The sequence below is a fragment of the Mobula birostris genome, chromosome 9 (genome assembly GCF_030028105.1).
Source record: "Mobula birostris isolate sMobBir1 chromosome 9, sMobBir1.hap1, whole genome shotgun sequence".
In the NCBI taxonomy this organism is placed as follows: domain Eukaryota; kingdom Metazoa; phylum Chordata; class Chondrichthyes; order Myliobatiformes; family Myliobatidae; genus Mobula; species Mobula birostris.
In genome coordinates this window covers 51,168,414-51,193,535 of record NC_092378.1, presented here as the reverse complement: position 1 = coordinate 51,193,535, position 25,122 = coordinate 51,168,414, and the positions used below count along the sequence as shown (strand labels likewise).

The following is a 25,122-nucleotide window of genomic DNA, read 5'->3' as shown; positions in this document are numbered from 1 at the left end:
ACAAAATTATGAATGGTGTAGACAAAGTAGATGATAAAAATAATTTTTCCATATTAGAGGCATCAATGGGTACAGGTTAAGGGTGAGAATTAGGAGGTTTAGGAAGGATCCGAGAAGACCATAGGACACAGGAGCAGAGTTAGACCAATTGAGTCTCCTTCACCATTCCATCATGGCTGATTTATTATCCCTCTCAACCCCATTCTTTTGCTTTCTCCCATTAACCTTTGATCCCTGACTAAACTAGAACCTATCAACCTCCGTTTTATATATACTCAATAACTCTACAGCCACCCCCTGGCTAAACAAGTTTTTCCTCATCTTGATTCTAAATGGATGACCTTCTATCCTGAAGCTGTGTCCTCTGGTCCTAGACTCACCCACTATTGGAAACACCCTCTCCACACTCTATCTAGGCCTTTCAATATTCAATAGGTTTCTCTGAGATCTCCCCTCATTCTTCTAAATTCCAGTGAGTACAGGCCCAGAGCCATAAAATGCTCCTCACACATCAACCCTTGAATGAACCTCCTCTGGACCCTTTCCAATGCCAGCATATCTTTTCTTAGATAAGGGACCAAAAACTGCTCATAATACTCCAGTTGCAGTCTGACCAATGCCTTATAAACCCTCAGTATTACATCCTTGCTCTTATATTTTAGTTTGTCTGAAATAAATGCTAAACACAGCATTTGCTTTCCTTAAGGTTTTCCTAAAGTTAACCTTTAGAGAAACTTGCACAAGGACTCCCAAGTCCCTCTGCACTTTTTATTTTGAATTTCCTGCCCATTTAGAAAACAGTCTGCACCTTTTTTCTTTCTACCAAAGTGCATGACCATACATTTCCCTACATTATATTCCATTTGCTACTTCTTTGCCTATTCTCCCAATCTAAGTCCTTCAGCAGACTCTCTGCTTCCTCAAAACTATCTGCCTCTCCATCTATCCTCATATCGCCCGCAAACTTGGCCACAAAGCCATCACTATGGCTATCCAAATCACTGACACACAACATGAAAAGAAGCAACATCAACACCTGCGCCAGACCACTAATTACCAGCAACCAACCAGAAAAGGCTCCCTTTTTTTCCCCCACTCTTTGCCTCCTGCCAGTCAGCTAATGTTCTATCCGTGCTAGTATCTTTCCTGTAATACCATGGGCTCTTATCTTGTGAAGCAGCCTAATGTGCGGCATCTTGTCAAAGACCTTCTTAAAAATCCAAGTGAACTACATTCAGTGACTCTCCTTTATCTATCCTGCCTGTTATTTCCTTACAGAATTCCAATATATTTATTAGGCAAGATTTCTCCTTAAGGAAACCTTGCTGACATTGGCCTACTTTATCATGCATCTCCAAGTACCCCAGAACTTCATCCTTAATAATGGGCTCCAACATCTTCCCAACTACTGAAGTCAGGCAAACTGGCCTATAACTTACTTTCTTCTGCCTTCCTCCCTTTTTAAAGGATATTTGCAATTTTCCTGTCCTGCAGCATCAAGATTCTAGTGGTTCTTGAAAGATCATTACTAATGCCTCCACAATCTCATTAGCTACCTCTTTCAGTATCTCGGGGTGTACACCATCTGGTCCAGCTGAATTATCTACCATCAGGCCTTTCAGCTTCCCAAGCACCTTCTCCTTAGTAATAACTACACTCACTTCTGACCTGACACTCCTGAATTTCTGGCATACTGCTAGTATCTTCCACCGTGAAGACTTACACAAAATATTAAGATTGGCTGCCATTTCTTTCAGGAGTCCAATATCTATTCTTGACTCTTTTACTCTTTATATATCTGGGGGAAAAAACTTTTGGTATCCTCTTTTATATTAGTGGCTAACTTACCTTCATATTTTCTTTTCTTTCCTTATAGCTTTTAATTGCCTTCTGTTGGTTCTTAAAAACTTCCCATTCCTAACTCTAATCATTGTTATATTACATACCCTCTCCTTTGATTTTATGCTGTCTTTGACTTCCCCTTGTCACTCACAGTTGCCTCATCCTCCCATCTTCATCATTGAGATGTATCTATCCTGTCCCTCCCGAATTGCCCCCCAAAAAACTCCAGCCATTGCAGTTCTGCTGTCATCCCTGATAGATTCTCCTTCCAATCAACTTTGGCCACTTCCCCTCTCATGCCTCTGTAATTCCCTTTACACCACTGTAATACAGATACCTCTGACTTTATCTTCTACCTCTCAAACTGCAGGGTGAATTCTATCATATTATGATCACTGGCTCCCACCATCCCCTCTGCCAACTCCAACAGAGAGGGCAATAGGAATTTAGAACAAGCTGTTTGGAGGAGGTGGAGGCAAAGTCTCTCAATCACCCAGATTAGGCAACAGCCCTAACATGGGTAAATGGTGTTAATGTAGGTAGGTAATGGGCAGTAAACTATTTTTTGTGTTGTACGACTCCATATTAGCTGTAGCACTTTGGTAAGTTACAGAAAAAAAAATCAAGGTAAGTGATAGTCTTATAAAGTTTATTTTACTACTGAAAATATTTATTTGCAATGGACAGAAGCATACCATACAATTTATATGTATAAAGACAGTCATTATTAATGGAAAAAAAGTTTCTGTATAGAATAAAATATAAACTTTTCTACTCCAGAAAGTCAGGAATAATACTTGATGCATTCTGATAAGCACTCCACATACATCATATCAAGAGACATAAAAAATGGATATTAAAAAATTATACATGTTCAGCTAGTCAGGCAATGTGGTGGAGTTCAATACTGGTTCATCTCTTCCTCTGAAATTCTAAACCATCACAACAGGCTGGTCCCATCTTGGATTACCAGTAACTGTCGACCCAATACACTTACACTGCTGTTCCACTGTTTATTTGACTTATGTTGCCAGTATTCATTTAAATAAATTGAGGATTTACAGTTTAAATATAATCAAATGTTAGAGCAGGATCATAGCTAATAATGTCTTTGCATATAATTGAACTATAGTTTTGGGTATAGACTAAAGTCTCAGTACTGAGTTAGCATGGTGTCGTAGCACATAATCCACTTGAATGTGCAGATTATCAGTTGTGAACAAATTGCACTCCTTGCATGCTTATGGATGAACACCAAAAATTGTCAAATCATTGAGATGCCTGGAAAGTATGAATGAAATTTCAAGGAGTTGCAGCTTTGTAGAACACACGAGCAGCTGAGAAAGGGAACGGCAAGCTCTCAAATTAAACAAACATTTCCATTTTAATCCTATCAATATTTAGTATTTTGGTTATAATGTAGTGACTCAGTGCATGCTCAGAACATTCTTGTGAAAAAAATGATTAAAACTTTTGTGCTTTTTAAACATGTATTATTGTGAAATGTTTGATCGTGTTGAAGTCATTGTGAAGAAATAATTTCTTCCATCCTAACACATGAAGACTGTAGTGTATGTTAATGGCAGCAGTGTGTATTCATGGGTTACAAAGAACAAACGCAAGGGAACTATAAATAAAAGCAGAAGACAATGGTTGAACAATCATATTTATCTGCTGGTGATCAATGGTGCATGTGTTATGTTTTTGCTTTATCTATTTGACTACTGAAGTAAACTGCTGATGTACTAATTTTTTGGCTAATGCACTTAGGGTTAAGATACATTTGGTGGTTTGGAGCATTTACAAAGAAAATGAGTAGTAAAGGTATCAAGAACTAATCTAAAAAAATTAGATATCCAAGGTGGAGACCTACACATGTAATTTTAGATGAGTTTAACATAGTAAACAGTTCCATGCACTCCAGAATAAAAAAAAACATCTTTCAAACTCTTTCAGGAGAGGCTCTGCTTAAAGTATAGTAATATTTCAGTAAATAATTCTAGACATTCCTTTTAAGGCATAACTTTCAATGATATTTCTTTGAGGGCTTCATTCTTCTCACAAGATCTGCACAATTCATCAATAAATTTGGGATTTTCTTTTTCTTAAATCTACCTGGCAGAGAAGTACTAAAAACATTTCACTGTGTACAGTATACATTTCATAATTTAAAATCCATTAAAAATTGTAAGATACTGTGACTTCTGTTATTAACAGTCCTAAAAAAAAGCAGCTGAATGAGCCTTTTACCCAACTCTGACACTTTAAAATCTGTAGAACCAGCTTCAGCAGATGAGCATTCCAGAATTTATCTTTGTTAGCAAGTTTATTAGACCATTTTAAGCGGAACAGGGAGGGTAACTGATTCAAAAACCATGTAGTACATTAGGCACCACAGAGGTACAAGATTTACTGATTCGATTTGACACAGTGCCCAGACAACATTAAAGTTGTAAGGAATAGGAGACCCAGAAAAAGACAAAGGTTAGATCCTTTCAAGCCTTCCACGTCATGGATTAGATGAATAGCTCAACAAGTACGAGATCCTCAAAGGGACCAACATAGTACGGTAAAAGTGTGTGTGAAAAGAAGCAGTGAGGTGAGAGAGGCAGCTTTTAGCTACCAGTTCTGAATGCCTTAAAGAAAAAGAGAAATATTAAAATCAAAGACCACAGCAGTGTAGATAAAAATAAGCAAACTTGTAATGGGGTGAAATGATCAGATTTTTCTTGTACGTTGTCATGGAGCATGAGAGAGGTGCACTGAGTCATTTCAGAAATAGAAACAGTACCAGCAATTCACTTTTCCCCAATAACCAAGACTAACTGTCTGGGAGAGCTTAGAGTCAAGGTTAGAGAGGACAAGGTGGCCAAAATATTAAACAATAGAATACAAAGAATAGATATGTCACCCCATCATAATACAGAAGATAAAACTGTAATATCACTAAATCCTAATAGTTCAGCACCTGACTCATTCATTAGTTTGGAGTGTACATAGGATGCATGGCAGTGTTGGGGTCTGGACTATGAACAGTTGTGCAGCTGGAACCAGATCTGGAACTAGGGTAGGTTTGACAGTGGAGCAGGGTCCAGAGTGTCTTTATATCTCCTGCTCCCTTTACATTCAACGGATTCACTGGAAAATACTACACATTTAACATGTAACAGAAACAAAATGTTGTGCTATAACATCCAATAGTCTGAAATTCTGCTTGTCTGGCACCAATGTTCCAAGGGTGCCAGATTATTGGAGTTTATAAATAAGATTTTCCTGGTCAGTACCATTCAATCCGAATTGATGCTTATCAGAATCAGAATTAGGTGAACTCTTCAGGAGAAACTAATAATGTTTTCATTCAAATGTTTTTGTTTTAATTTACTGAAGATCACCAATTAAGGACTAAAATATCATTCATTTTGTGTTGGTTCAACTCAACTACAGGCAAGGTAAAAGCAGTAGAAAGAAGCAACTGACCAAAGCAAGGTCCTGATATTCGAATGAAAGAAGCCAGAAGTTGATTTGGTGTATAACCAGCTTTTTCCAATTTCTACTAACTCTGATTTTTTAAACAGGGAAAATATAATTGCAAACATAAAATGGTCCATGAAAATATGTGCAAATGAGCATATTTCTGAAAACTGGCTATCAAACTTGGAGCGGATTTCTTCAGCACTTGTTTTTTTTGTTTTTTTTTATATATGCATTGACATGGATATAAAGAACAAAACAAAATCTCTTTGACCATTCTGGCTAACTACAGAGATTAAAATCGGTAAATTTCATCTAATGCTACTGACGTAAAATCATTAAAACTTGAAAAAAAAATCTCTTTGGAATCAAGACGGCTTTATGATGATACTCATGGCAGGATTTAAATGCTATTGGAAGAGTGAATCAAATCAACCATCAACAACCACCTTGGCAATGCAGTAACAAAGCCAGGGACAGGCACACAGTGGGAAGATCAGCAATTATCTACGCATGGCATTCATTGATTAAACTTCTGCAGCATCCCAACGCACATATGATGATTCCTAAGTCTTGGTTCCAGTCAGGCTGCTGCTAAGTTTGTTACATCGTTGAGTACACTTTGCCTTTATGGAAAGTCAGTGCACCATAACAGACAAAACACAATTCTAATTTCTCAACATCTTACAGTGCTGACCAGTCACCAGAGGTTATGTGGGCAAGAAAATAATTGATCTGGTTAAAATTCACTTATTGTGCTTTCCTACATTGAGAATAGGGGATAAATTGACCATACTAATATAATTTTGGAAGAGTAAAGTATGATATTATTGGGGACTTTTGGTTGCTAATGTACAAACGTTTGTACATGGACTGATTGAAAATCTTCATGTTCACTCTTTTACTTGAAGTTCATTTAGCTAGTATAGCTGATGAACTCATTTATCAGCCAAAGCATTTTAGGTGGAAGATTAAGACCACCACTAAATTCTGCTTTTTAAATCGCTCACTTCCATTTTGCCAAATATCATTCATTAATAAAAAAGCAAGTTTACCACTTAGTAACAACTAACTAAATAAATAGGTATAATTAAATAAAAGTTGGGTTCATAATTTTGAACGGATGGGAGGTCAGAATATTTCCATAGTGTTACGGATAGGAGGAAAAGTTGTCACTGATAGTGCTTCAAGTGTGTCATAACTCACTGGTATCTTTGAATGGCAGGAATGATTTGCAGAACGTTACAGTACAGAAGCTATTTGGGCCCATTGTGTGTGAGATATGTTCTCTTTGGTCAAGCACTGGCACTATCTATGCTCAAACCATAGGCAGGGAGACCATTCCTCCAGCAAAAAAAATCACAAGTATCAGAGGTTTTCCAATGCTTTACTGAATTACAGGTCAAGTCTTTGCCTGGTAGCGACAGGTTACTTTAAAGGAACAGCGAGGCACACAATAGTAAAGCTCCAGGAAATCTGGACAACAAAACTTAACATCAGATCTTTCAGAAAAGACTAGATCTGAATAAAAAAAAAAAATACAAACTTGTTTCCAGATCTTTACTTATAAAAATATAAAATGCAAGTCACGGTAAAAAAAATTGCTAAAACCCAAAAGGAGATTAAAGCTAAATAGCAACCGAACTACCAAAGGTTATTTAAATTCTGCCAGCTGTAGAAGACAACGGGTTACACTTACTGCCCGGCAGTAGAGAAAGGCGATGTAGAATCAATACTTTGAGATCACGAAAGGTAGTGAAGCTGAACCAACCTCCAAAGGGCTCATTAGTGGAGAATATCGTGATTAGTGAGATCAAATGTTTCTCCTGATGAGGGGAATAATTTAGAAGATATGCCGATAGTTCTCATTTTAGGGATGAAATTGGTAGGGACTTTTCTATCCCCGCTGTCGAATTTATGCAAGAGGCAGGAAACAACTAATCACACTAAGTTCAGTAATTTGATGATAAGGTTGTTGATCTTCTTGTGAAGGGGTAAAGCAAGACTTGGAAGGTGGTGGTGCCTGACAGGTGAGAAATGGTAGGGGAATTCAATTGGAGCCTGTTGCAGGGCTAATATCCAAATTGACTTCACTTTTTGATAATGACAAAAATTTTCACTTACATAAAAGAATAAATAAAGCAAATAAGAGAACAAAAATTAAAAGAACACTGTGGATGCTGGAAATCCTTAAAAAAAATGAACAGCAGGTCAGCTAGCACCCATAGAGAGGACAAAAAAAATCATCAAACAAAAGAACCAAAAACTGTTGGAAAATAAACAAGTTTTAGGAGATAAAACTTGTTTATTGCATTTTCAGTCCTTATAAGAGGTTACTGATAAGTTAACTCCCTTTCTCCTTAGAAAGAACAAATCAAGACAAATTGACAGTGCACTTATCAATTAATTGAAACTCTACCTAATCTCTTCTGCGGGTTCTAATGTTGATATCTTAAGTACCTTTTAGTAAATGGTTTGCTGCACTCAGCCTGTGATATAAAGAGCTATCAATGCAAGAAAGATGTATGTTGTGACTCAAGATTTCTGACACATACAGATATTAATTTATATAAATTAATAAACAAGCTTGCATCAAGTAGAACAGAAAATAATGCACTAAGATTCTGATCTTCTCCTGGAAGGTTGATGGGTAGTCTGAGTTGGGTATTATAAAAAGGGATTGCTTCCATTGGACATCAGGATTGAAGCCATGTTATAGTCCTTATGATGTTGTGTTGACTCTTCTGTCAATTTCCACAGCAGTTCCATTAATCCCTACACTGGGAAGGCCCCTAAAATGATGTAAAATAATAAATTAACACACAAACATGGGAAAAGAAAAAGTATTATCAGATAAAAGTTACATGAAGTCAATGAATTATCATGAACAAAGAACTTCCAGTTCGCAAGGCAGAAAGAATTTATTGAAATTTATTTTGCAATCACATCTCTGAAAAATGATGTGACCGTACTCTACCATCACACTGTTCTTGGAAGGGTCATCAGTCCTCATGATGTTTTTGTCTACGCTGGCACTGGCTATGCACAAATTTAGTTGTTTTGTGTCAAGGAACTGAGGTGTAAACCAATTCTGAACAGAACAGTTCCAGAAGTTGGACAAACCACAACTGTGCCAAATTGTACTGGCTAACAACAGTCCAGTTCAACATGAACTACTGTGCGCACAACAAGATCTCTGAAAAGCCCATGAAATGAGAAGCATTTTAACTTTTGCCAGAAGAATGTGATCCAGAAGGAAACAAGTATTAAAAATAATATGATCAAGTGGATGTACTGTTTCTGGAGCAATCAGGTTTACTTATCAGTTCATCATGCAGTATCTACCCGCTAAAATATTTTGCGGATTGCTCCTTCCACTATCGTCAACCATGTTAAAAAGAACAAGTCATTTTTAATAGAGTCAGAATTATGAGTCATACCGTTGTGACTGGAGCTCTATCAGGACTGAATTTTCTGTTCCCGTTTCGTTAGCTATTATATATTCTTCTGCTGGTGGTTGCGTGTGTACAACTGCTTCCTGTGCCTGCTGCTTCTGTGCTGAGCCCCTGACTGTGAGGAACTGTGCCAGTCGCGTTCTTTCTCTGACAGATTCAGCTAATTTCTCCCAGGCATCTGTCGACATCACTGAACTGAACTCATCTTCAAAGCCAAGGCGCTCCTCATAAAATAATAAATGTCTTGAGCGAACTGTGGAAAATGAAGTTATCAGAACGTAAAGTTACATTTTTATCGTCACTATTCAGTAAACGCTATTCTTTCTAAATCAGTAGCCACTGTTACATAACAACTTATTTCATTTATTATACTGGCAACATATCAAATGCTGACAATAGAATACTACTGTTGCAGATTTTTTATATGTACAAAGGTCTCTAAATGTGTTATATTTTTGGATCTGTGGGTTTAAGCACACAAAGTGGCAATTACAATAATGCATATTAGACTTCTGCATAAAGTAAATACACATTTGAAATGACAGCTACATTCCTTTATGTAATTGGTATGGGACTAATTCCTCAGCACAACACAAGAAAATCAGAGCAAGAATAGGTCACGAGGTCCCTCAAACCGGCCCTACCAATCAATATGATCATGGCTCATCTACACTGGCTTGAACTCTTCTGTGCCAGATCCCCATAAACCTTAATTCTTTGATTTTTCAAAAATGCATCTACCTCCAACTTAAATACTTCTAACGATTTAGCTTCCATAACTCCCTGAAGCACAGAATTCTGAAGATTCAATCCCTTTGCAAAAAGATATTTTATGTATACTTTTGTTTTAAATGATCAGCCTCTTACAGAGCATAGAATGATGTCCATGGTCCTTCAGCTGATGATGCCTGTGCTGACCACAATGCCAAATTAAACTAATCCCATCTGCCTTTACTTGATCCATATACAGGACACAGAGCAGTACAACATAGGAACAACTTGTAACAGCTTATCATGCAACCATTTCCCCTTGTTCAGTCTCTCTTATGAGTGAAAACATCTCAACATCTATCCTGTGAAGCCTCAATAAGATGTGTTTTAATTATTCTAAACTCCAAAGAATACAGACCCAAACCATTTAGCTTCTCTTGATAAAAGATGGAGGGGATCTTGGGAACAGAACAATCAACTTCAATAAGCTGGACCAACAGTCATTTAGATTAGTTCTATTTACTCAGGGATGCAGTGTGGAATAGGCCCTTCTGGCCCTTTGAAGCATGCTGCCTAGCAACTTACAAGAACCCCGATTTAACCCTACACTAATCACAGGACAATTTACAATGACCGATTAATCTACCTGGTATGCCTATTGACAGTGTGAGGAAATCAGAGCACCCAGAAAAAACCCACATGCTCATGGGGAGGATGTACAGACTTCTTACAGAGGGTGTGGGGATTGAACTCTGAACCCTGTTGAACCGTGCTGTAATAGTGTCGCACTAACTGCTACGCTAACATGGCACAACAGTCAGCCATACAGTCTAACCTTTTAGTTTTTGTCCCTTAAGCTGAAATGAGTCCCAGTTCTCTAGTCAGTCTGCATCATTGTGTGTCACAGGCCTTGATAAAATCACAATTCAAAATGTGCATTATCTTTTGAAAATTAAGTACAGTAATGGAGTCCATTGAAATTTTCAAGGGATGCATGTGCCAGATAATTATTTTTGCAATTACAAATTTAAAAGCATTGCTTAGGATTATGGTTTCTGGGAATTAAAGCTTTTTGCTGGAATAATTTGTTTTACAGAAGCTAGCCAATTTAAATTTCAAAGTGAAACACAACTATCAGCAAGTTCACCCAGAGTCCTGAAGGAGCTACTGGAAATTTAATGGTAAGCACCGTCAGCAGAGCACTGAATGCAACACTGTTGAGCTGGTTTCGTTTACTGATGCTGGGTATGACTGTTGTAATCAAAATACTGGTTGGGATTTTGCAGGGAATTGCTGGCAATACTATTGAATTTCCAGTAAAATAGTATTGGGACATGGATTACCAAGTATATGTGTGCAAATATGTATGTTCTCAAATTTCCTGACATCTGACGGGAAATCTCATAAATTGTCCAATGATGTAGTTCTTGTGGAGTGGAATGGCATTATACATTAAAGATTAGTTAACATATATATTTTTGAATTGATTCAATTTATATGGATACTTAAAATTGTTCTGTAGTGCTGCCTGGCCTGCTGCGTTCACCAGCAACTTTTATGTGTGTTGCTTGAATTTCCAGCATCTGCAGAATTCCTGTTGTGTACAGTTTGAATAACGTTTAATATGTTAATTTAATGAATGTCAAAAATCAAGAAATATTCTGAAGTTTTGCAGATGTCTATGCCAAAGTGTATGTCTTAGCTGCCTGTCAACAGTTTTGTTCTAGTTCTCGCTTTCACGTCCTCCCACTTCCCACCAAGTGATCCACAGAAATTTCAGTGGTGTAGGACCTTGCCATTCAGAATGCCTTCATCTTCCTCTAACAAGTGGCCTTTGTAAGATCAATAGATAAGGATAAAATAATCATAAATGGTGGGCAAAATCATATTTACAAGAAGAAATTTATTTTCTGTTAAATATTGAGTTTATATGCACAAAACCTCCCCGATTACTAAAACATGGGGGCAAATAAAAATTGCTTCAAAACATTAAACCAGTCTCTGCTGTTAATCTGGATCCACATGGATACTAAGTGATTCAGCACAGAAATAAGCCTTTGGTCTGTGCTGACCATCAGTCAACCATTTACACTCATCCTACATTAACTGCATTTTTTATTCTACTTCACATTCTCAGCAATTCCCCCCAGGTTCTACCACTCACTGACAAACTAGGGACAATTTGCAGTGGCCAATTAACCTTCCAACCTGCATATTTTTGGGATGTGGAAGGAAACTGGAGCAACCTCATGTGGTCAAATGGAAAGTACCCAAAATCTACACAGCCAGCATTCAAGGTCTCTGAAGCTGAGAGGCAGCGGTTCTGCTAGCTGTGCCACCGCGTTTTCTATTTCTTTATTTTTCTTCATCAGACAATTAACAAACAGGTAAGCATTGGTTAATGTTATGCACCACACAAATTGGAAATTATGTTGAGAGGAAAGAGGAATGGGAATACGGAGGAAATACAGAAAGAAGCTAAACAGTTTCTGGAATATTTATAGGCATTGATGAACTGAATGAACATTAGTGATTGCAATACTGCCAATATTGACAGAATGGAAATGCACCTGCAGGTAGATAAGGTTAATGAGATGTAGAATGATGCTTTTAAGGTCAGCCTATCCAGCTGGTTTTGTAAAAAGCACAAATGAGGAGCTTGATTAGTTCATTGCAGACATTGTATGCTAAAGGGCCTGTTCCTGTACTGTACAGTTTTATGTTCTAACTAGCAAGAATGATGAGCACAGGGAAAGACAAATGTAGCCAAATCTAAAATAGTGCTCTTTTTGCTTCCTAGTTATGACCTTACCTCCCCTTGCTATTTGAGCCACTTATGATACAAGGGCTTTTATTAAGGGCTGGCAATTCCCTTCATCATCCTCAAACCTCATTTAGGATCAATACTATCGTAAGCACAAGTCGACCTTTAAAAGAAAACTGTCTCAAAAAACCTCAAGGAGGCAAAATTAGAGAAAGAGCAAAGACCAAGCAAATGATAATGAACATGGATTTTAAAATGAGATCTTGAAAAAAGAGAAGGCAGTGTAAATGTGCAATAGTTTGGGGACAGAAATTCAAAGTGTACATATTACCAGGCTAAATTTAACATTCTAGATTGTTTATTGTCATTCTTCAGTACACGAGTGTAAAGGAGAACAAAATGGTTACTCCTGATGTGATGCAGCATAAAAAAAATAATAAGCATAAAGAATACAATAAAAATACATTCCTTTAAAACACAATGTACCAGTAACAGTTTCATATATATAAAACATTCTGAAGGTTGTAGGGCTAGAAATTTTTACTTTGAGAGGAAATACCATAAATGTGAGGCATGGGGGAACCAGGACCCAATGTAGAACAACAATGCACAGCCGATTGACATTGGGACAGGTGTATGATAGGAGAAATGCATTAGATTTGATGAAATGAACCTTATGGAGGGTGGCAGACTTTCTCAGAGAATAATGGGCATCATAACATCCACTTTTTACCTCCATTGAAAGGTACGGGTGAGTGTGATGGCAGGGGTTGTAGGCTTAATTTGACCTGTAACGAGCCCATGAATGATGTAAAACTCTGAACTCTGAAAGCTGGAAGGGGAAGGATGGAGTGAGGAGAAATGAATTGTTGCAACATTTAAGAAGAAAGGAAGGAGGGGAAACTCGGTGAGACTGGTAGTTCAGAAGGGTTGAAGTGCAGATCAATTACAAGACCAGCCATTCAGAGACAATGAAATGGATCTTGACAGTCTATTCAATAAGGATGCCACAGGACAAGTGCAGGAGTTCAGAGATCACAATAGCTTTGAAAATGGGTTAAACAGAAAGATTAAAAAAAGCAAAATTGAAAATAAAAATGACTTTGCATGTCAGAGCTGTCTTTTCTGAAATGCCATGTTCACTTGCATTGCTAAATCTTTTAACCTTGAGGAAAACTTTATACAGGAGTTTTATTTCTTAAAAATAAATTGCTAATATTCCTCTTCAGTCATCAGAAACAGAACTGGGGGAAACAGAGTTAAGATGGTGTCACAATATTCACCTTTGATGCTGCGAGCTCCCATTTTATTCTACTGCTCTTAGTTACAACAGAATCAATTTTCTATGGAATGTGTTAATATTTACAGTATGACTTATAAATAATTTTTAACCACGTAACAGACACATAGTTTTGGGGGAAAAAAGATTGGGTGCTTATTATTTCTGATGGAAGTCGATTCCATATAGAACATTGAATAGTACAATGCAGCAACAGGCCCTTTGGCCCACAATGGTGTACTAAACTTATTGAAATAGTAAGCATATGCCCAACTAAACTAATCCTTTCTGCCGACACAATGTCTATATCCTTCTATTTTCTGCAGACTCTTGTGCCTATTTAAGAACCTCTTGAATGCCTCTATCATATCTGCCCTCCAACTCCCAACCCACCACCCGAGGTAACACATTCCAGTCATCCATCACTATGCAAAAAAAAATTGCACCACACATCTCCTTTGAACTTACCTCTCATCACCAAAATGATACTGGCTCTTTACCCCGTCCTTGCCTCTCATATTCCTTAATTTTTTTAAAAAATCTTATTTCCCCTCAGCCTCTGCCACTCCAGAGAAAATAATCTAAATTTGTCCAAGCTTTCCTTATAGCATATGTTCTCTAATCCAGGTAGCATTCTGGTAAATGTCTACAAAACAGCCTCCCTATAGTAGAGCAACCCGGACTAAATGCAATACTCCAGATGCGGCTACCTAGAGATTTCTGCAGCTGTAACATTACTTCTTGATTGATGCAATTCTTCAATTAATAAAGGTAAGCATGCTATACACCTTCTTTATCACCTCATCAACCTGCGTAGCCACTTTCAGGGAGCTATGGACTTGGACCACAAGGTCATTCTACATGTAAGGGGGTTTCGACTTTTATATTACTGCGGAGGCTAATTAAAATGGCGTCTTTGTTATGTTATTCTGGGGAATGCGGCTTTGTTGTGTTAAACGCTGAGAAAGTTTGAGCTAGCAGCTTGCTTTGGTTTAGAGGGTGATAAGAGAGTACTATTAACTAATTGGGATAGTTGTTATGGTTTTGATGTATTTGAAGATACTGTATATGCGGGGTTTTGGGGCAGAAGGTGGGAGAGTGAGACAGAGGATGGACGATGTGCTGTGATGTCCGCTAACGGGGTCGGACCCCGAGGAGGGCGTTCGGTGAGGAGACGGAGACGGACACGGACTCGTGTGGAGCGTCTGGTCGACCACTGTTGTTGGTCCCAGGCGGCCGGTCGAGGTGGTCCGAGGGGTTGCAGGGTGAAGAAGGTCCTTGAGCTCCAACGGTAGAGCGCGAAGAACTTGGACTTTGATAAGTGTGGCGCCTTTTATTTTCCTTTTATATTTTATTCTCTCTTAATTATATAGTTCCAGTAATATCTATAAACTGTAAATCATTTAATCGTATCTGGTGTATTGTCTGTTATTTGGGCGGCGTGGGGTACATCACACAGCATCCACACAAACGAATTACCCAGTTTGCCGGGGCCGATGCTGTTTCCCTAGACGACAGCAAGCCAAGCGACCCTGAGGGTGGCCGGGAGGGCTACATACATATCAACACTGTTAAGGGTAATGCAATTAATAGTGTACTTACTTTACATGTGATCTCCCATGGGCAACTTCACATTTGGCCAAATTAAAGAATATCTGCCATTTCTCTGCCTACATCTGCAACTGATCTATATTCCGCTGTATTCTTTGCCAATCTTCTACGCTATCCATAATACCACCAATCTTTGTATCATCTGCAAACTTACTAACTAATCCACCCACTTACTTTTTCATCCAGTTCTTTGATACTTTTCAGATGATTCTTTTATGTATATTACAAACAGCAGAGATCCCAGTGGAACACTAGTCACAGACCTCCAACCAGATTAAGTCCCATCAACCACTACCTTCTGTCTTCCATGGGCAAGCCAATTCTTATTCCAAACAGCCAATTCACTGTAGATCTTATTCATCTTAATCAGTCTGGATAAGCCTTCTATGAGGGAGCTTGGCAAATGCCTTACAAAAATCCATGTAGATAACCAACACATCTCTACCTTCATCAATCACCTTCATTGTTGTAAAGGATTAAAAAAAGTGAGGGCTAATAACTATAAAATAGGGATGTAGATTGTGCTAATGTGGTAACAGGGAAGCACAGACAAAGCTTAGAAGTAGAGACATGAGGTGCAGCTGCTGCGACACCCAAGTTTCAGGAACTTCACCAATTATGTTATAGTGTGCATCATTTGTTGTAATAGAAAACTGGATTTATTGTTAGGTGTGCGGATAATCATTTATTCTGTAACCAGGACCTAGTCTGTTCCTTAATTAAGTTTTCCTGTAGCCACCACTGTTATCAAAAATGACATTATCAGTAAAATTACATCAACTGAGAAAGTAAAATCTGTACCAACTTTATGTTCAACTAGATCAGCTTTGACTGGTCTCCTGCGCTGCACTGGGTATTTTGAACACCAACTCCATGTGATCTTTCAGTTTGCTCCTGGAGTGGACTCCTCAATAAACTCAATCAAGTTAGTAAGACACAACTTGCCCTGCACAAATCCACTCTTATCCTAATTAAGCCACGTTTTCCAAAAGTTCATAAATCCTATTCCTAAAAATTCTCTTCAGTAACTTCCGTACCACTCATGTGAGACTCACCAGACTATTGTTTCCAAGATTATCCCTTTTTCCCTTCTTGAATAATGGAACAATATTAACAACTCACCAGTCATCTGACTTCTCACCTGCAGCTAAAGAGGATATGAATACATTGGTCAAGACCCCAGAAAGCTAATCTCTTGACTCTCTTAATAATCTGGGGTGTATCCCATGGATTATTGAGAGAAATAAGACATATGCCCTGGGAACTTGCCCACCTCACTGTTCTTGGAGAGATCCAACACAACCTTCTTATTTATCTCAAAATGTGCTAGCAAATCAGCAAGTTCCATACGGTTCCCTGTATCCTCCATGTCCTTCTCCTTGGCAAATACTGATGCAAAGTACTCATTTTAGGATCTCACACACATCCTCTGCCTCCAAGCACATGTTCCCCTGCTTTAGTGGTCCTACCTGCTCACTAGTTATCTTCTTGTTCTTGATGTATGCATAGAATGCCTTGGGATTCTCTTTAATCTTACCTGCCAAGGACTTTTCATGACCCCTCCTAACTCTTCTAATTCCCTTCTCAAGTTCTTTTATGTCTTTTTTATAACTCTCAAGGGTTCAGTTTGACTTTAGCTTCCTAAAGCTTACAGAAGTTTCCATTTTTTTTTTCCTTGGCTAAATTCACCATCTGTCTTGACATCCAAGGCTCCCTTACATTGCTATTCTGTCCTTCTGTCTTACTGGAACATACCTGTCCTCTACTCAATGCAGTTAGCCTTTACACATCCTCCATGTCAGATGCAGACTTACCCAAAAGCAGATGTTCCCAATTAACTCTCCCCTTTTTATTTGTCATCAAAAAAATGAAAGATTTCAGGGCAGGTGAAGAAATTCATTAAAATGATTCCAAGGATAAGGGACCTTAATTACTGTCAAGATGATAGGTAGGGTTCTTTTTTTTTGGACCTGAAGAGGTTGAGGTGTGATCTGATAGTTATTTTTTTTTAAAATCATAAATAGAATATACAGGAGGGAAACTTTTCACTGGCTAAGTGATGAAGAATTGCAGGATATGAAAAGAAGATGATTGGTAAATGAATCTTGAGTGACTCTAAGATTTTTAGTTTAAACACAATGAGCAGAATATGTTGCTGGGAGATTTGTGGAGGCAAACTCAATTGCAGCATTTAAAATGGAGCTGAATGAATGGGAAGAAAGAACTTTCAGGTGTTTGGAAAAGGGTGTTAATTGGGACCAACTGGATTGCTCTTACCAAGTGCTTACATGAACTTGACTGGCTGAATGACTTCTTTTTGTGCTGTATCGAGTCAAGTGTACCAGTAATATGGCTGCTACCAATATCATTCAACTCCATCAGAAATTAAACAGCAAATGTCAGTGCATTCCAGTCTCCTACCTTCCTTTTATAGATTGCAGCCTTTTACTTACCAGTGGCTGCATATGATTCTTGTGTGGAATCTTGAACAGGTACAACTGTTTTCGTCACAGAAGATGAGAATGGGTCGAATTTGTTACTTATTCCCCCCAACGCAATGGCAAAGCACAGCACCACAATCTGGAACAGCAAGAAAATCAGAAGTCTAGAATGATTACAGAGACTACATAAAAAACACTGATTTTACTAAAGCACAGTTCACAACACAGAGCAACTTTAGTCTTACTATTGTTGGTGATGTGGTAGTGCAATTTATGATATTAATTCAAAGTTATTCCAATATACAATTCAGCAATCTTGAGAACTAGATTCTCACTATTAGTAATATTGCTTATCCAATCTATTAGATACATCTTAATGGAAATAGATATTAAAAGAAAACTGTAGCTTGTTATTTAATAATGAGGTTGAGTTGACCCATTCACAAGATTAGGAAGCAGGGCTAAAGGAATATGAGGTAATGGTATGTATGGTAATGGTATGCTGGGCACCCTGAATAGATAAAAATGCTTTAAAAACATGTGAATAACTGGTTGAAAAGCAAAATGGTGGTGAAGCTAGCCAACTTGTAGCGCAGGCCAACCAACTAATCTCAGTCACAGCATGGCTGCCAATGATAGTTTGCCTTCTCATTTATAAACAGTGGAAAATTTTCTCCTATTCAGTGTCTAGATATTGCAAATGCCAATGAATGGATGACAACATAGATTACTAAGAAAAATGCTATGCCACTACATTAGGTAATGGGAAAACTTTGGACTGAAATGTTTTTATAAATGTAGAAGTCATAAAATAAAGATGTTAACAGAACAGTGAACCATTATTCCAATTAGTAAAGAGATCTGGTATTACAATAGATAAATCAATAAAACACTTGCCATCTTGTTTAGTATTGCTGTTTATTAGTGTTTTCTTTAATTACATTGATAGTATATACAAGATGTTATTGAAATATTGCTAACGCTATGCCACATGTAGTACAATTGGTCCATCAAAAGGCCCAGAACAGCTAGATACTCAGCTTTGCTTAAATAGTATGTTAAATCTAGTAAAACACCCTGATGAATAATGTATTGTCACAGAATCAGAGAGATACAGCAGAGAAAGAGGTGCTTCAACCCACGGAGGCCATGACGACTATCTACACCCATTATTTTTGTTTTAAAAAAAAAAGAGGACTCCTACGCAAAACCCATTTATTCTCCCAACTTCCATTAACTTGCCCATAAAGTCTACCACCTACCCACTAGAAACAATTTAAAATGGTTAGGTAATCTAACAACCTGCATATTTTTTTGGGATTTAGGAGTAAACTGGAGCACCCCAGGGCAACCCATATGGTTACAGGGAGAGCATGTAAACTCCACACAGACAGCACCAGAGGTCAGGATTGAACCTGGGCTGCCGGGACTCTGAAGCAGCAGCTGCACCACTGTGGAGTCTTTGCTTATGATGCAAGATCACTGACACAAAAGATTGACTTGGTTTTGTTTTCCCACAGGCAACTCCCGATTCCATATTGGCTCAAGTAAAGAAACAACAATGAGTCATAGCCATCTTCTGCTTTTGGACAAAGCAAAGCAGATACAGTAATAAATGCCAAGTAGAAGAAAGTGCTCTGATTCTTAGAGGTCTACAGAAAACCAAATGACAACCTATTTTTCCATAGAATGCGCGAAATGATTATTAGTTAAATGTGATAAGTTAACATTCAATTGGTAGGGAAACAAACAACAGTATTTCAATGGATACGCTACAGATCAGGGAAAGAAAAGATCAGCAATATGCTGAATAAAATATCCTAAAATGTATCCCTGCTATAATTACACCCACAACCTGACCTTACTCACACATATTGAGAAACCTTCAACAAAACAATATTGGTGCATACCATCAAACAAGTGCTGGTTTGAGTGCTGGCCATTTTGCAGGATCTGGGCACTTTCCCAGCCACCAGAACCTGAAGCCCCTGCAGCTGCTGGAGCAAGGACCTAAAAAACAAAATATTTACCGTAATCAGATAATGTTAAGACAAGTATTATAACTTAAGAACAGTTATTTTCCTAGTTTAGTTTTCAAGATTAACCTTGGAATACAGAAAAATAAAATACAGTCATGTGCAGTAACACTGCTATGTTAGAATGACTGGTCGCTTTCTTCTTAGTTGGAGGTAATCAATACTAGTTACACAGACACTACATTAGTAATTTTGCAAATGACAGTTCTGGAAAATGAGACCAATTAAAAGCTAAGCATGTTGATATTCAAACTTTAATCTAAAAGTAAAACTGAAAGTAAATTATGTGTTGCCATTCAGGCTAAGAAAATAAACGAAACAATTTAAAACCTTTGATACTGGTTGTTAATGAGATCTGTGCCCACCTATTTGGCTGGAGTTGGGAGAACACAATGAATCCTTTCCTTTTCCCTAACTTCCAGATTTGCATCATTTACACTGTTTTACATTTGTAAATTTGTGAAATTATCATTATATAGCAGGTCTTACTTTGTGTGGAAAAGCAATTCAGTATGCATCGCTTGGTTATTTAAAACCTGGAAAATCCAAAATCCAAAATGACAGAAAGGCCAAAAGATAACCTTTCAAACAGCATTAATATTAATTACAGGAAAATGCTGTCTGAAGGTTGAAAACAAACCTACTTGCAGATCATTCAAAAGATTAAATAATTAATTTGTATTCACCGTTAAAATTCATTTTTAATAGAATTATTAAAATGTGAGACAATGGCATTAAATTACTTGATTCAATGCCATAGCCTTAAGGTTATTATCAAAGTACTTCTATGTTACCACAGACTACCCTGAGATTCATTTTCTTGCAGATAAATAAAGAAATACAAAAACACTTATGAAAAGCTACACATAAACAAAGGTTGGCAAACAACCAGTGTGCAAAGGAAGAAAATTGCACAAATGAAACAAAATAATACTGAGAACTTGAGTTGCAAAGAGTCCTTGAAAGTTAGTCTGTAGGTCATAGAATTAGTTCAGAGTTGAGGTGAGTGAAGTTATCCATAACAGTTCAGGAGTCTGCTGGTTGTAGGGTAGTAACTGTTCCTGAATCTGGTGGCATGGGACCCAAGGCTTCTCTACCTCTTGCCTGACTGTAGTAGCAAGAAGAGAGCACGGCCAGGATAATGGAGGTCCTTGGTGATAGATGGTACTCTCTTGTGGCAGCACACGGTGTAGATCTGCTCAGTGGTGGGGAGGGCTTGCCTGTGATGGATGCACTAGCATCCAGATAGCTACATTATTCATCTAGAGGCACAAGATCGAAAAACTACCATAGCAGAATAATTTAAATTTACCCAACTAAATACAGATGAACTGAAAACCTGGTATCAGTAATGGTGATTGCAAAACTGGATTAGCATAAAAATTAATATCCTTCAGACAAAGGAACGTGCTGTCACTACCCGAGTCATTACTCATGTGTATTGCTCTGTCATTTCCTGGTTTAGCCTGTGACTCCAGACCGAAGGTCAACAGTGATATAGCTGATTCTAAATAGACCAGCAAGCTACTTAGCTCAGCGGCAATTAGAGATGTGCAATAAATTCTAGCTTTCTCAATTATATCCACATCACATGAATGCAAAATAAATTCCTGGCAGATCCAAGACTAATAAGATACACTCAGTGGCCTCTTTATTAGGTTGAGGGGGTACCTAATAAAGTGGCCACTAAGAGATCTGTATGTTCCTGACCTTCTGCTGCTGTAGCCCATCCACTTCAAGGTTCAATGTGTTGTTTGTTCAGAGATACACCACTGTTGTAATGTGTGCTTATTTGAGTTACTGTCACCTTCCTGTCAGCTTGAACCAGTTTGGCCATTCTCTTCTGACCTTTCCCATTAACAAGACATTTTCACCCACAGAACTGCTGCTCACTGGATACTTTTTGTTTCTCGCACCATCCTCTGTAGACTCTAGAGGCTGTTGTGCGTGAAAATCCCAGGAGATTAGCAGTTTCTGAGGTACTCAAACTACCCTGTTTGGCATCAACAATCATTCCACAGTCAAAGTCACTCAGATCACATTTCTTCCCCATTCTGATGTTTGGTCCAAACAGCAACTAAACCTCTTCACCATGTCTGCATGCTTTTATACATTGAGTTGCTGCCACACAATTGGCTGATTAGATATTTGCATTAACAAACAGGTGTGCCAAATAAAGTGGCCACTGAGTGTATTTAAACCATTTGTCTGAGAGATGATAACCAGCAATGGCACAATTTAAGATTGCCACAATTGCTGCAACTGGAGAACATTTATTGCCAAGAAATTGGTCGGTACCACTGAAGGTTCATTCTCAGTTGGTTCGTGTTGGGCTACATCTCTGCACAAGCCAGCATTTCTAATTTGGGTCTGCTGATAACCTAACTCCTCCATTCTTATCAATCTCCTCCTCTCTATTCCTCACTCACATCTCTGCTCTTCCTTCCTCCCTCTAACATCCCTCGCTCCTTCCTCACCTTTCTTCTCTCTCTTGGCTATATCAGGAGCAAGGTTCAGCTGGATGTTGTGGATGAGTTCTGTTTTCAGTAGGACTTCTTGAGCCCTGCTCTGTAAGATTTACCCCAGTGGTTCTAGGAAGCTCACTGGGCAAAGGTCTTTGCTTGAAGTTAGTTTTGAAGTTAATGGCCAGTCAACATTCTGTAGTTAAGATTAAGTAATTAAGATTGCTCTCAGACTATGCCTGATATTTTATACTGATCTGAAATAACTTCATGTTCAGGTTAAAAGTGATTGCTTTCTTTAAAAGAGTCCACTATTTCAAGTCTGTATGATACATGCCTTCACAATACAAGATGTGTAGGTCAGAAAGTCATGTAATATTAGGAACATGGATACTAATCTGGGTGTCAGAAAGGAGTAAACAACAGAATACATAACACAACTCTGACAATTAGTATCAACCTGCATCAATAATGTGTCAACTATTAATAATTTGTTAATCAAAATTAGAAGGCTAGCAGCCAGGGCCTCCATTGTTACTAGTGCTAATAGTAGGACACCTGCATCTCTCCTCAGAAATTCCAGTTTCCAGCATTGGCATGAGTCTAGCTGAAAGGCAACACAAATTATAAGAGAGTGCCTGGTGCAATTTCACTATTTCACCCCTAGGTCATTGAGAGCCTTTTTTGTTTCAGGTAAAAATTCCATATTGGGAAGCCCAACTACTAAGCTTAGCTTGGTGGGATTTTAGCTGAAAATCAGTCAAAATAATTAACAGTGTGGTTATCAGAGAAATGTAAGCAGCAGATCCTAACATACGAAGAGCACACTGCCCCAGTCTAACGGTGTTACCATTTCCATCGGTGTTAGCATTGTTGCACAAACATGGTAGACTTAACAGCGTGAGCTGAGTGCCTTTATGCCCATTGCCGATAATGCCCTTGTCCCAGTTCATAATAAACACCTAGTTCCATTTAAATCAACCAATGCTTATCACTAGTGTTCATAACTGTGTATTATCAGCCAGCTTGTCCTTTGGGAAGACTTTTTTTTTGTAAACAGAAATAGCCAGAAACGTTGAGTTATGGCTTGCCTGCAAAATACTGCTGGAGGTTTACAGAGATCTGGAAATATCAGTGAAGACAAACTCAATTTACTTGAGACCCTTTCCCCTCCTAGATTCAGAAACCCAACTTTATGTACCCTTTTCTCTAGGCTTCAGGTTTTAAAGGCATGCTCAGTTTTCATCTGCAGAACTGCTAATAATGTACAAGAAGAAATTAGCAGCAAGAATGCATTACATTTATTTTATGTAGCGGTTGCATCATTGAGTCATTCAGGCACTTTACCCCACTGTACACTTGCCAGCCGTCATATAACTACCTCTATACATCCCATTCTCTTGTATTTAGCCACAAGCTGGTATGCCATAGTAACTAAAGTTCTCATCTAGGTACTGCCCAAAATATTGTCGGAGTATCTGTATCCACTACCCCTTCAGAAAATGCACCATACACAGAGTTGAATTAAAGTACCTCAATTTATTTCCTACCGAATCTTAACAGAAGCTGATAATCAGAACTTCATTCAAGTTAACATAATTTATTTCTTTCATCATTTTTTAAAGTGGCACAAGAATTCTTTGACATAGGACATGGCAAGGTGAACACCTACATTATTTTTTAAAATGTGTGTTTAAAAATTTCAAAGTTTCTTAAGCATATAACTATGTCGGTCATAATTTCTGACATACTAATCATTTTTGTTTAAGTGCAGTAGGTTACTTATGACTGATGTGGGTGCAAGGATTATCTGATTGTCAGTTAAGCAGTGAGAAATATGCTGCATTGGTAGTACAGGTATTCAGGCTACTTCATGAAGGCAGTTTTGGAACACATTGGAGTGAATAGTGTGCCCTTGAGCAGGTAGCCAGTGTTTTTTGGGCAAGCAAACATCTGGCCTATTAAATCACATTCAAAAGTGATAACAATAGTTTCAAAGCTGGAAGCCCTCATTCAGCCATCATCGTATCTGCAGGATCTGGACCCAAGAGGATATGGATTGCACTGTCTACGTCAGCCCAAAACTGACTTCAGTTCATTTCAGTCTGGCTCAGTCTCCAATAATCATCAGATAGAAACCTGAACTGGACTGATCACATCTCCTTGCTCCTTTCTGAATAGTACCTCATCCAAATTAACTCATTAAATGATTAATTGTTTAATAAAATTTACATGGTTAATTTCAATGAATTTTATTCAAAACTGATTTGACACTATAAATGTTCCAGATTAATTGTTAATTATCCTGTAAAAGGGGCAAATTAATATTAAGTAACACAGAAAAACATGGTACATTATTACCTGTTTGCTTTTTCCAGATTTTCTACCTTTTTACGGAGTTCACTGTTTTCATTTGAACAGGATTCTACCCTGGAAAGACACATTCAAAAAAGCAATTTTGTTATTCTGAAAAGGAATGAACATTATATCCAGCTTATTTGCATTATCCAGGAAGAAAGTGCTTTCTCTAAGTAAATTATTATTTGCCAAGTGACTTTTCAGCAAACCTGTTTATAAATAGAAAACAGCACACTGTTTAGCTTTTTTCCTTTTGTTCACTGATACGACAGCTGGACTATGTTAATCTAAAACTTCTATCATTTGTGCTCCAAGAATATTCTATGCAGACCCTGGAAAGTCTGGCGACACTTGTGGGCTGCCCTCAACAAATTCTTGGGTGTGCTCTTGTTGTTAATGTAAATGATGCATTTCATTGTATGTTTTGATGTACAGGTGATAAGTGAATTTGAATCTGAATTAGGAAGTGGTTTACTATAAACCTCCTTTGGATTATACTCGCACTTTATACATTTGAGAACGCAGGGACAATGGTAGGTTGTGTTATCTCTTAAGATGTTCTGTCATTCAATTTGATCATGCCTGATACGTGACACAGCTCTAATTTGTTAAAACCTTTCAGTTATCAAAAATCTCAGATTTAAAATTAACCACTGGCTGAGTATTATTTGCCATTTGCAAATAAAAATTCT

General features: G+C 37.9%; 1 protein-coding gene across 1 annotated transcript in view; it reads right to left on the bottom strand.

Annotated features, from left to right (window-relative positions):
- Positions 1-2,484: 2,484 nt before the first annotated feature.
- creb3l2 (cAMP responsive element binding protein 3-like 2) overlaps positions 2,485-25,122 on the bottom strand; it is a 72,431-nt gene continuing 49,793 nt past the window's right edge. Inside the window, 5 exon segments of the mRNA XM_072268029.1 lie at positions 2,485-8,105; positions 8,754-9,021; positions 17,587-17,713; positions 19,485-19,584; positions 24,434-24,502. Of these exon segments, the coding sequence (XP_072124130.1) occupies positions 8,036-8,105; positions 8,754-9,021; positions 17,587-17,713; positions 19,485-19,584; positions 24,434-24,502 (634 nt within the window). The 3' untranslated portion in view covers positions 2,485-8,035.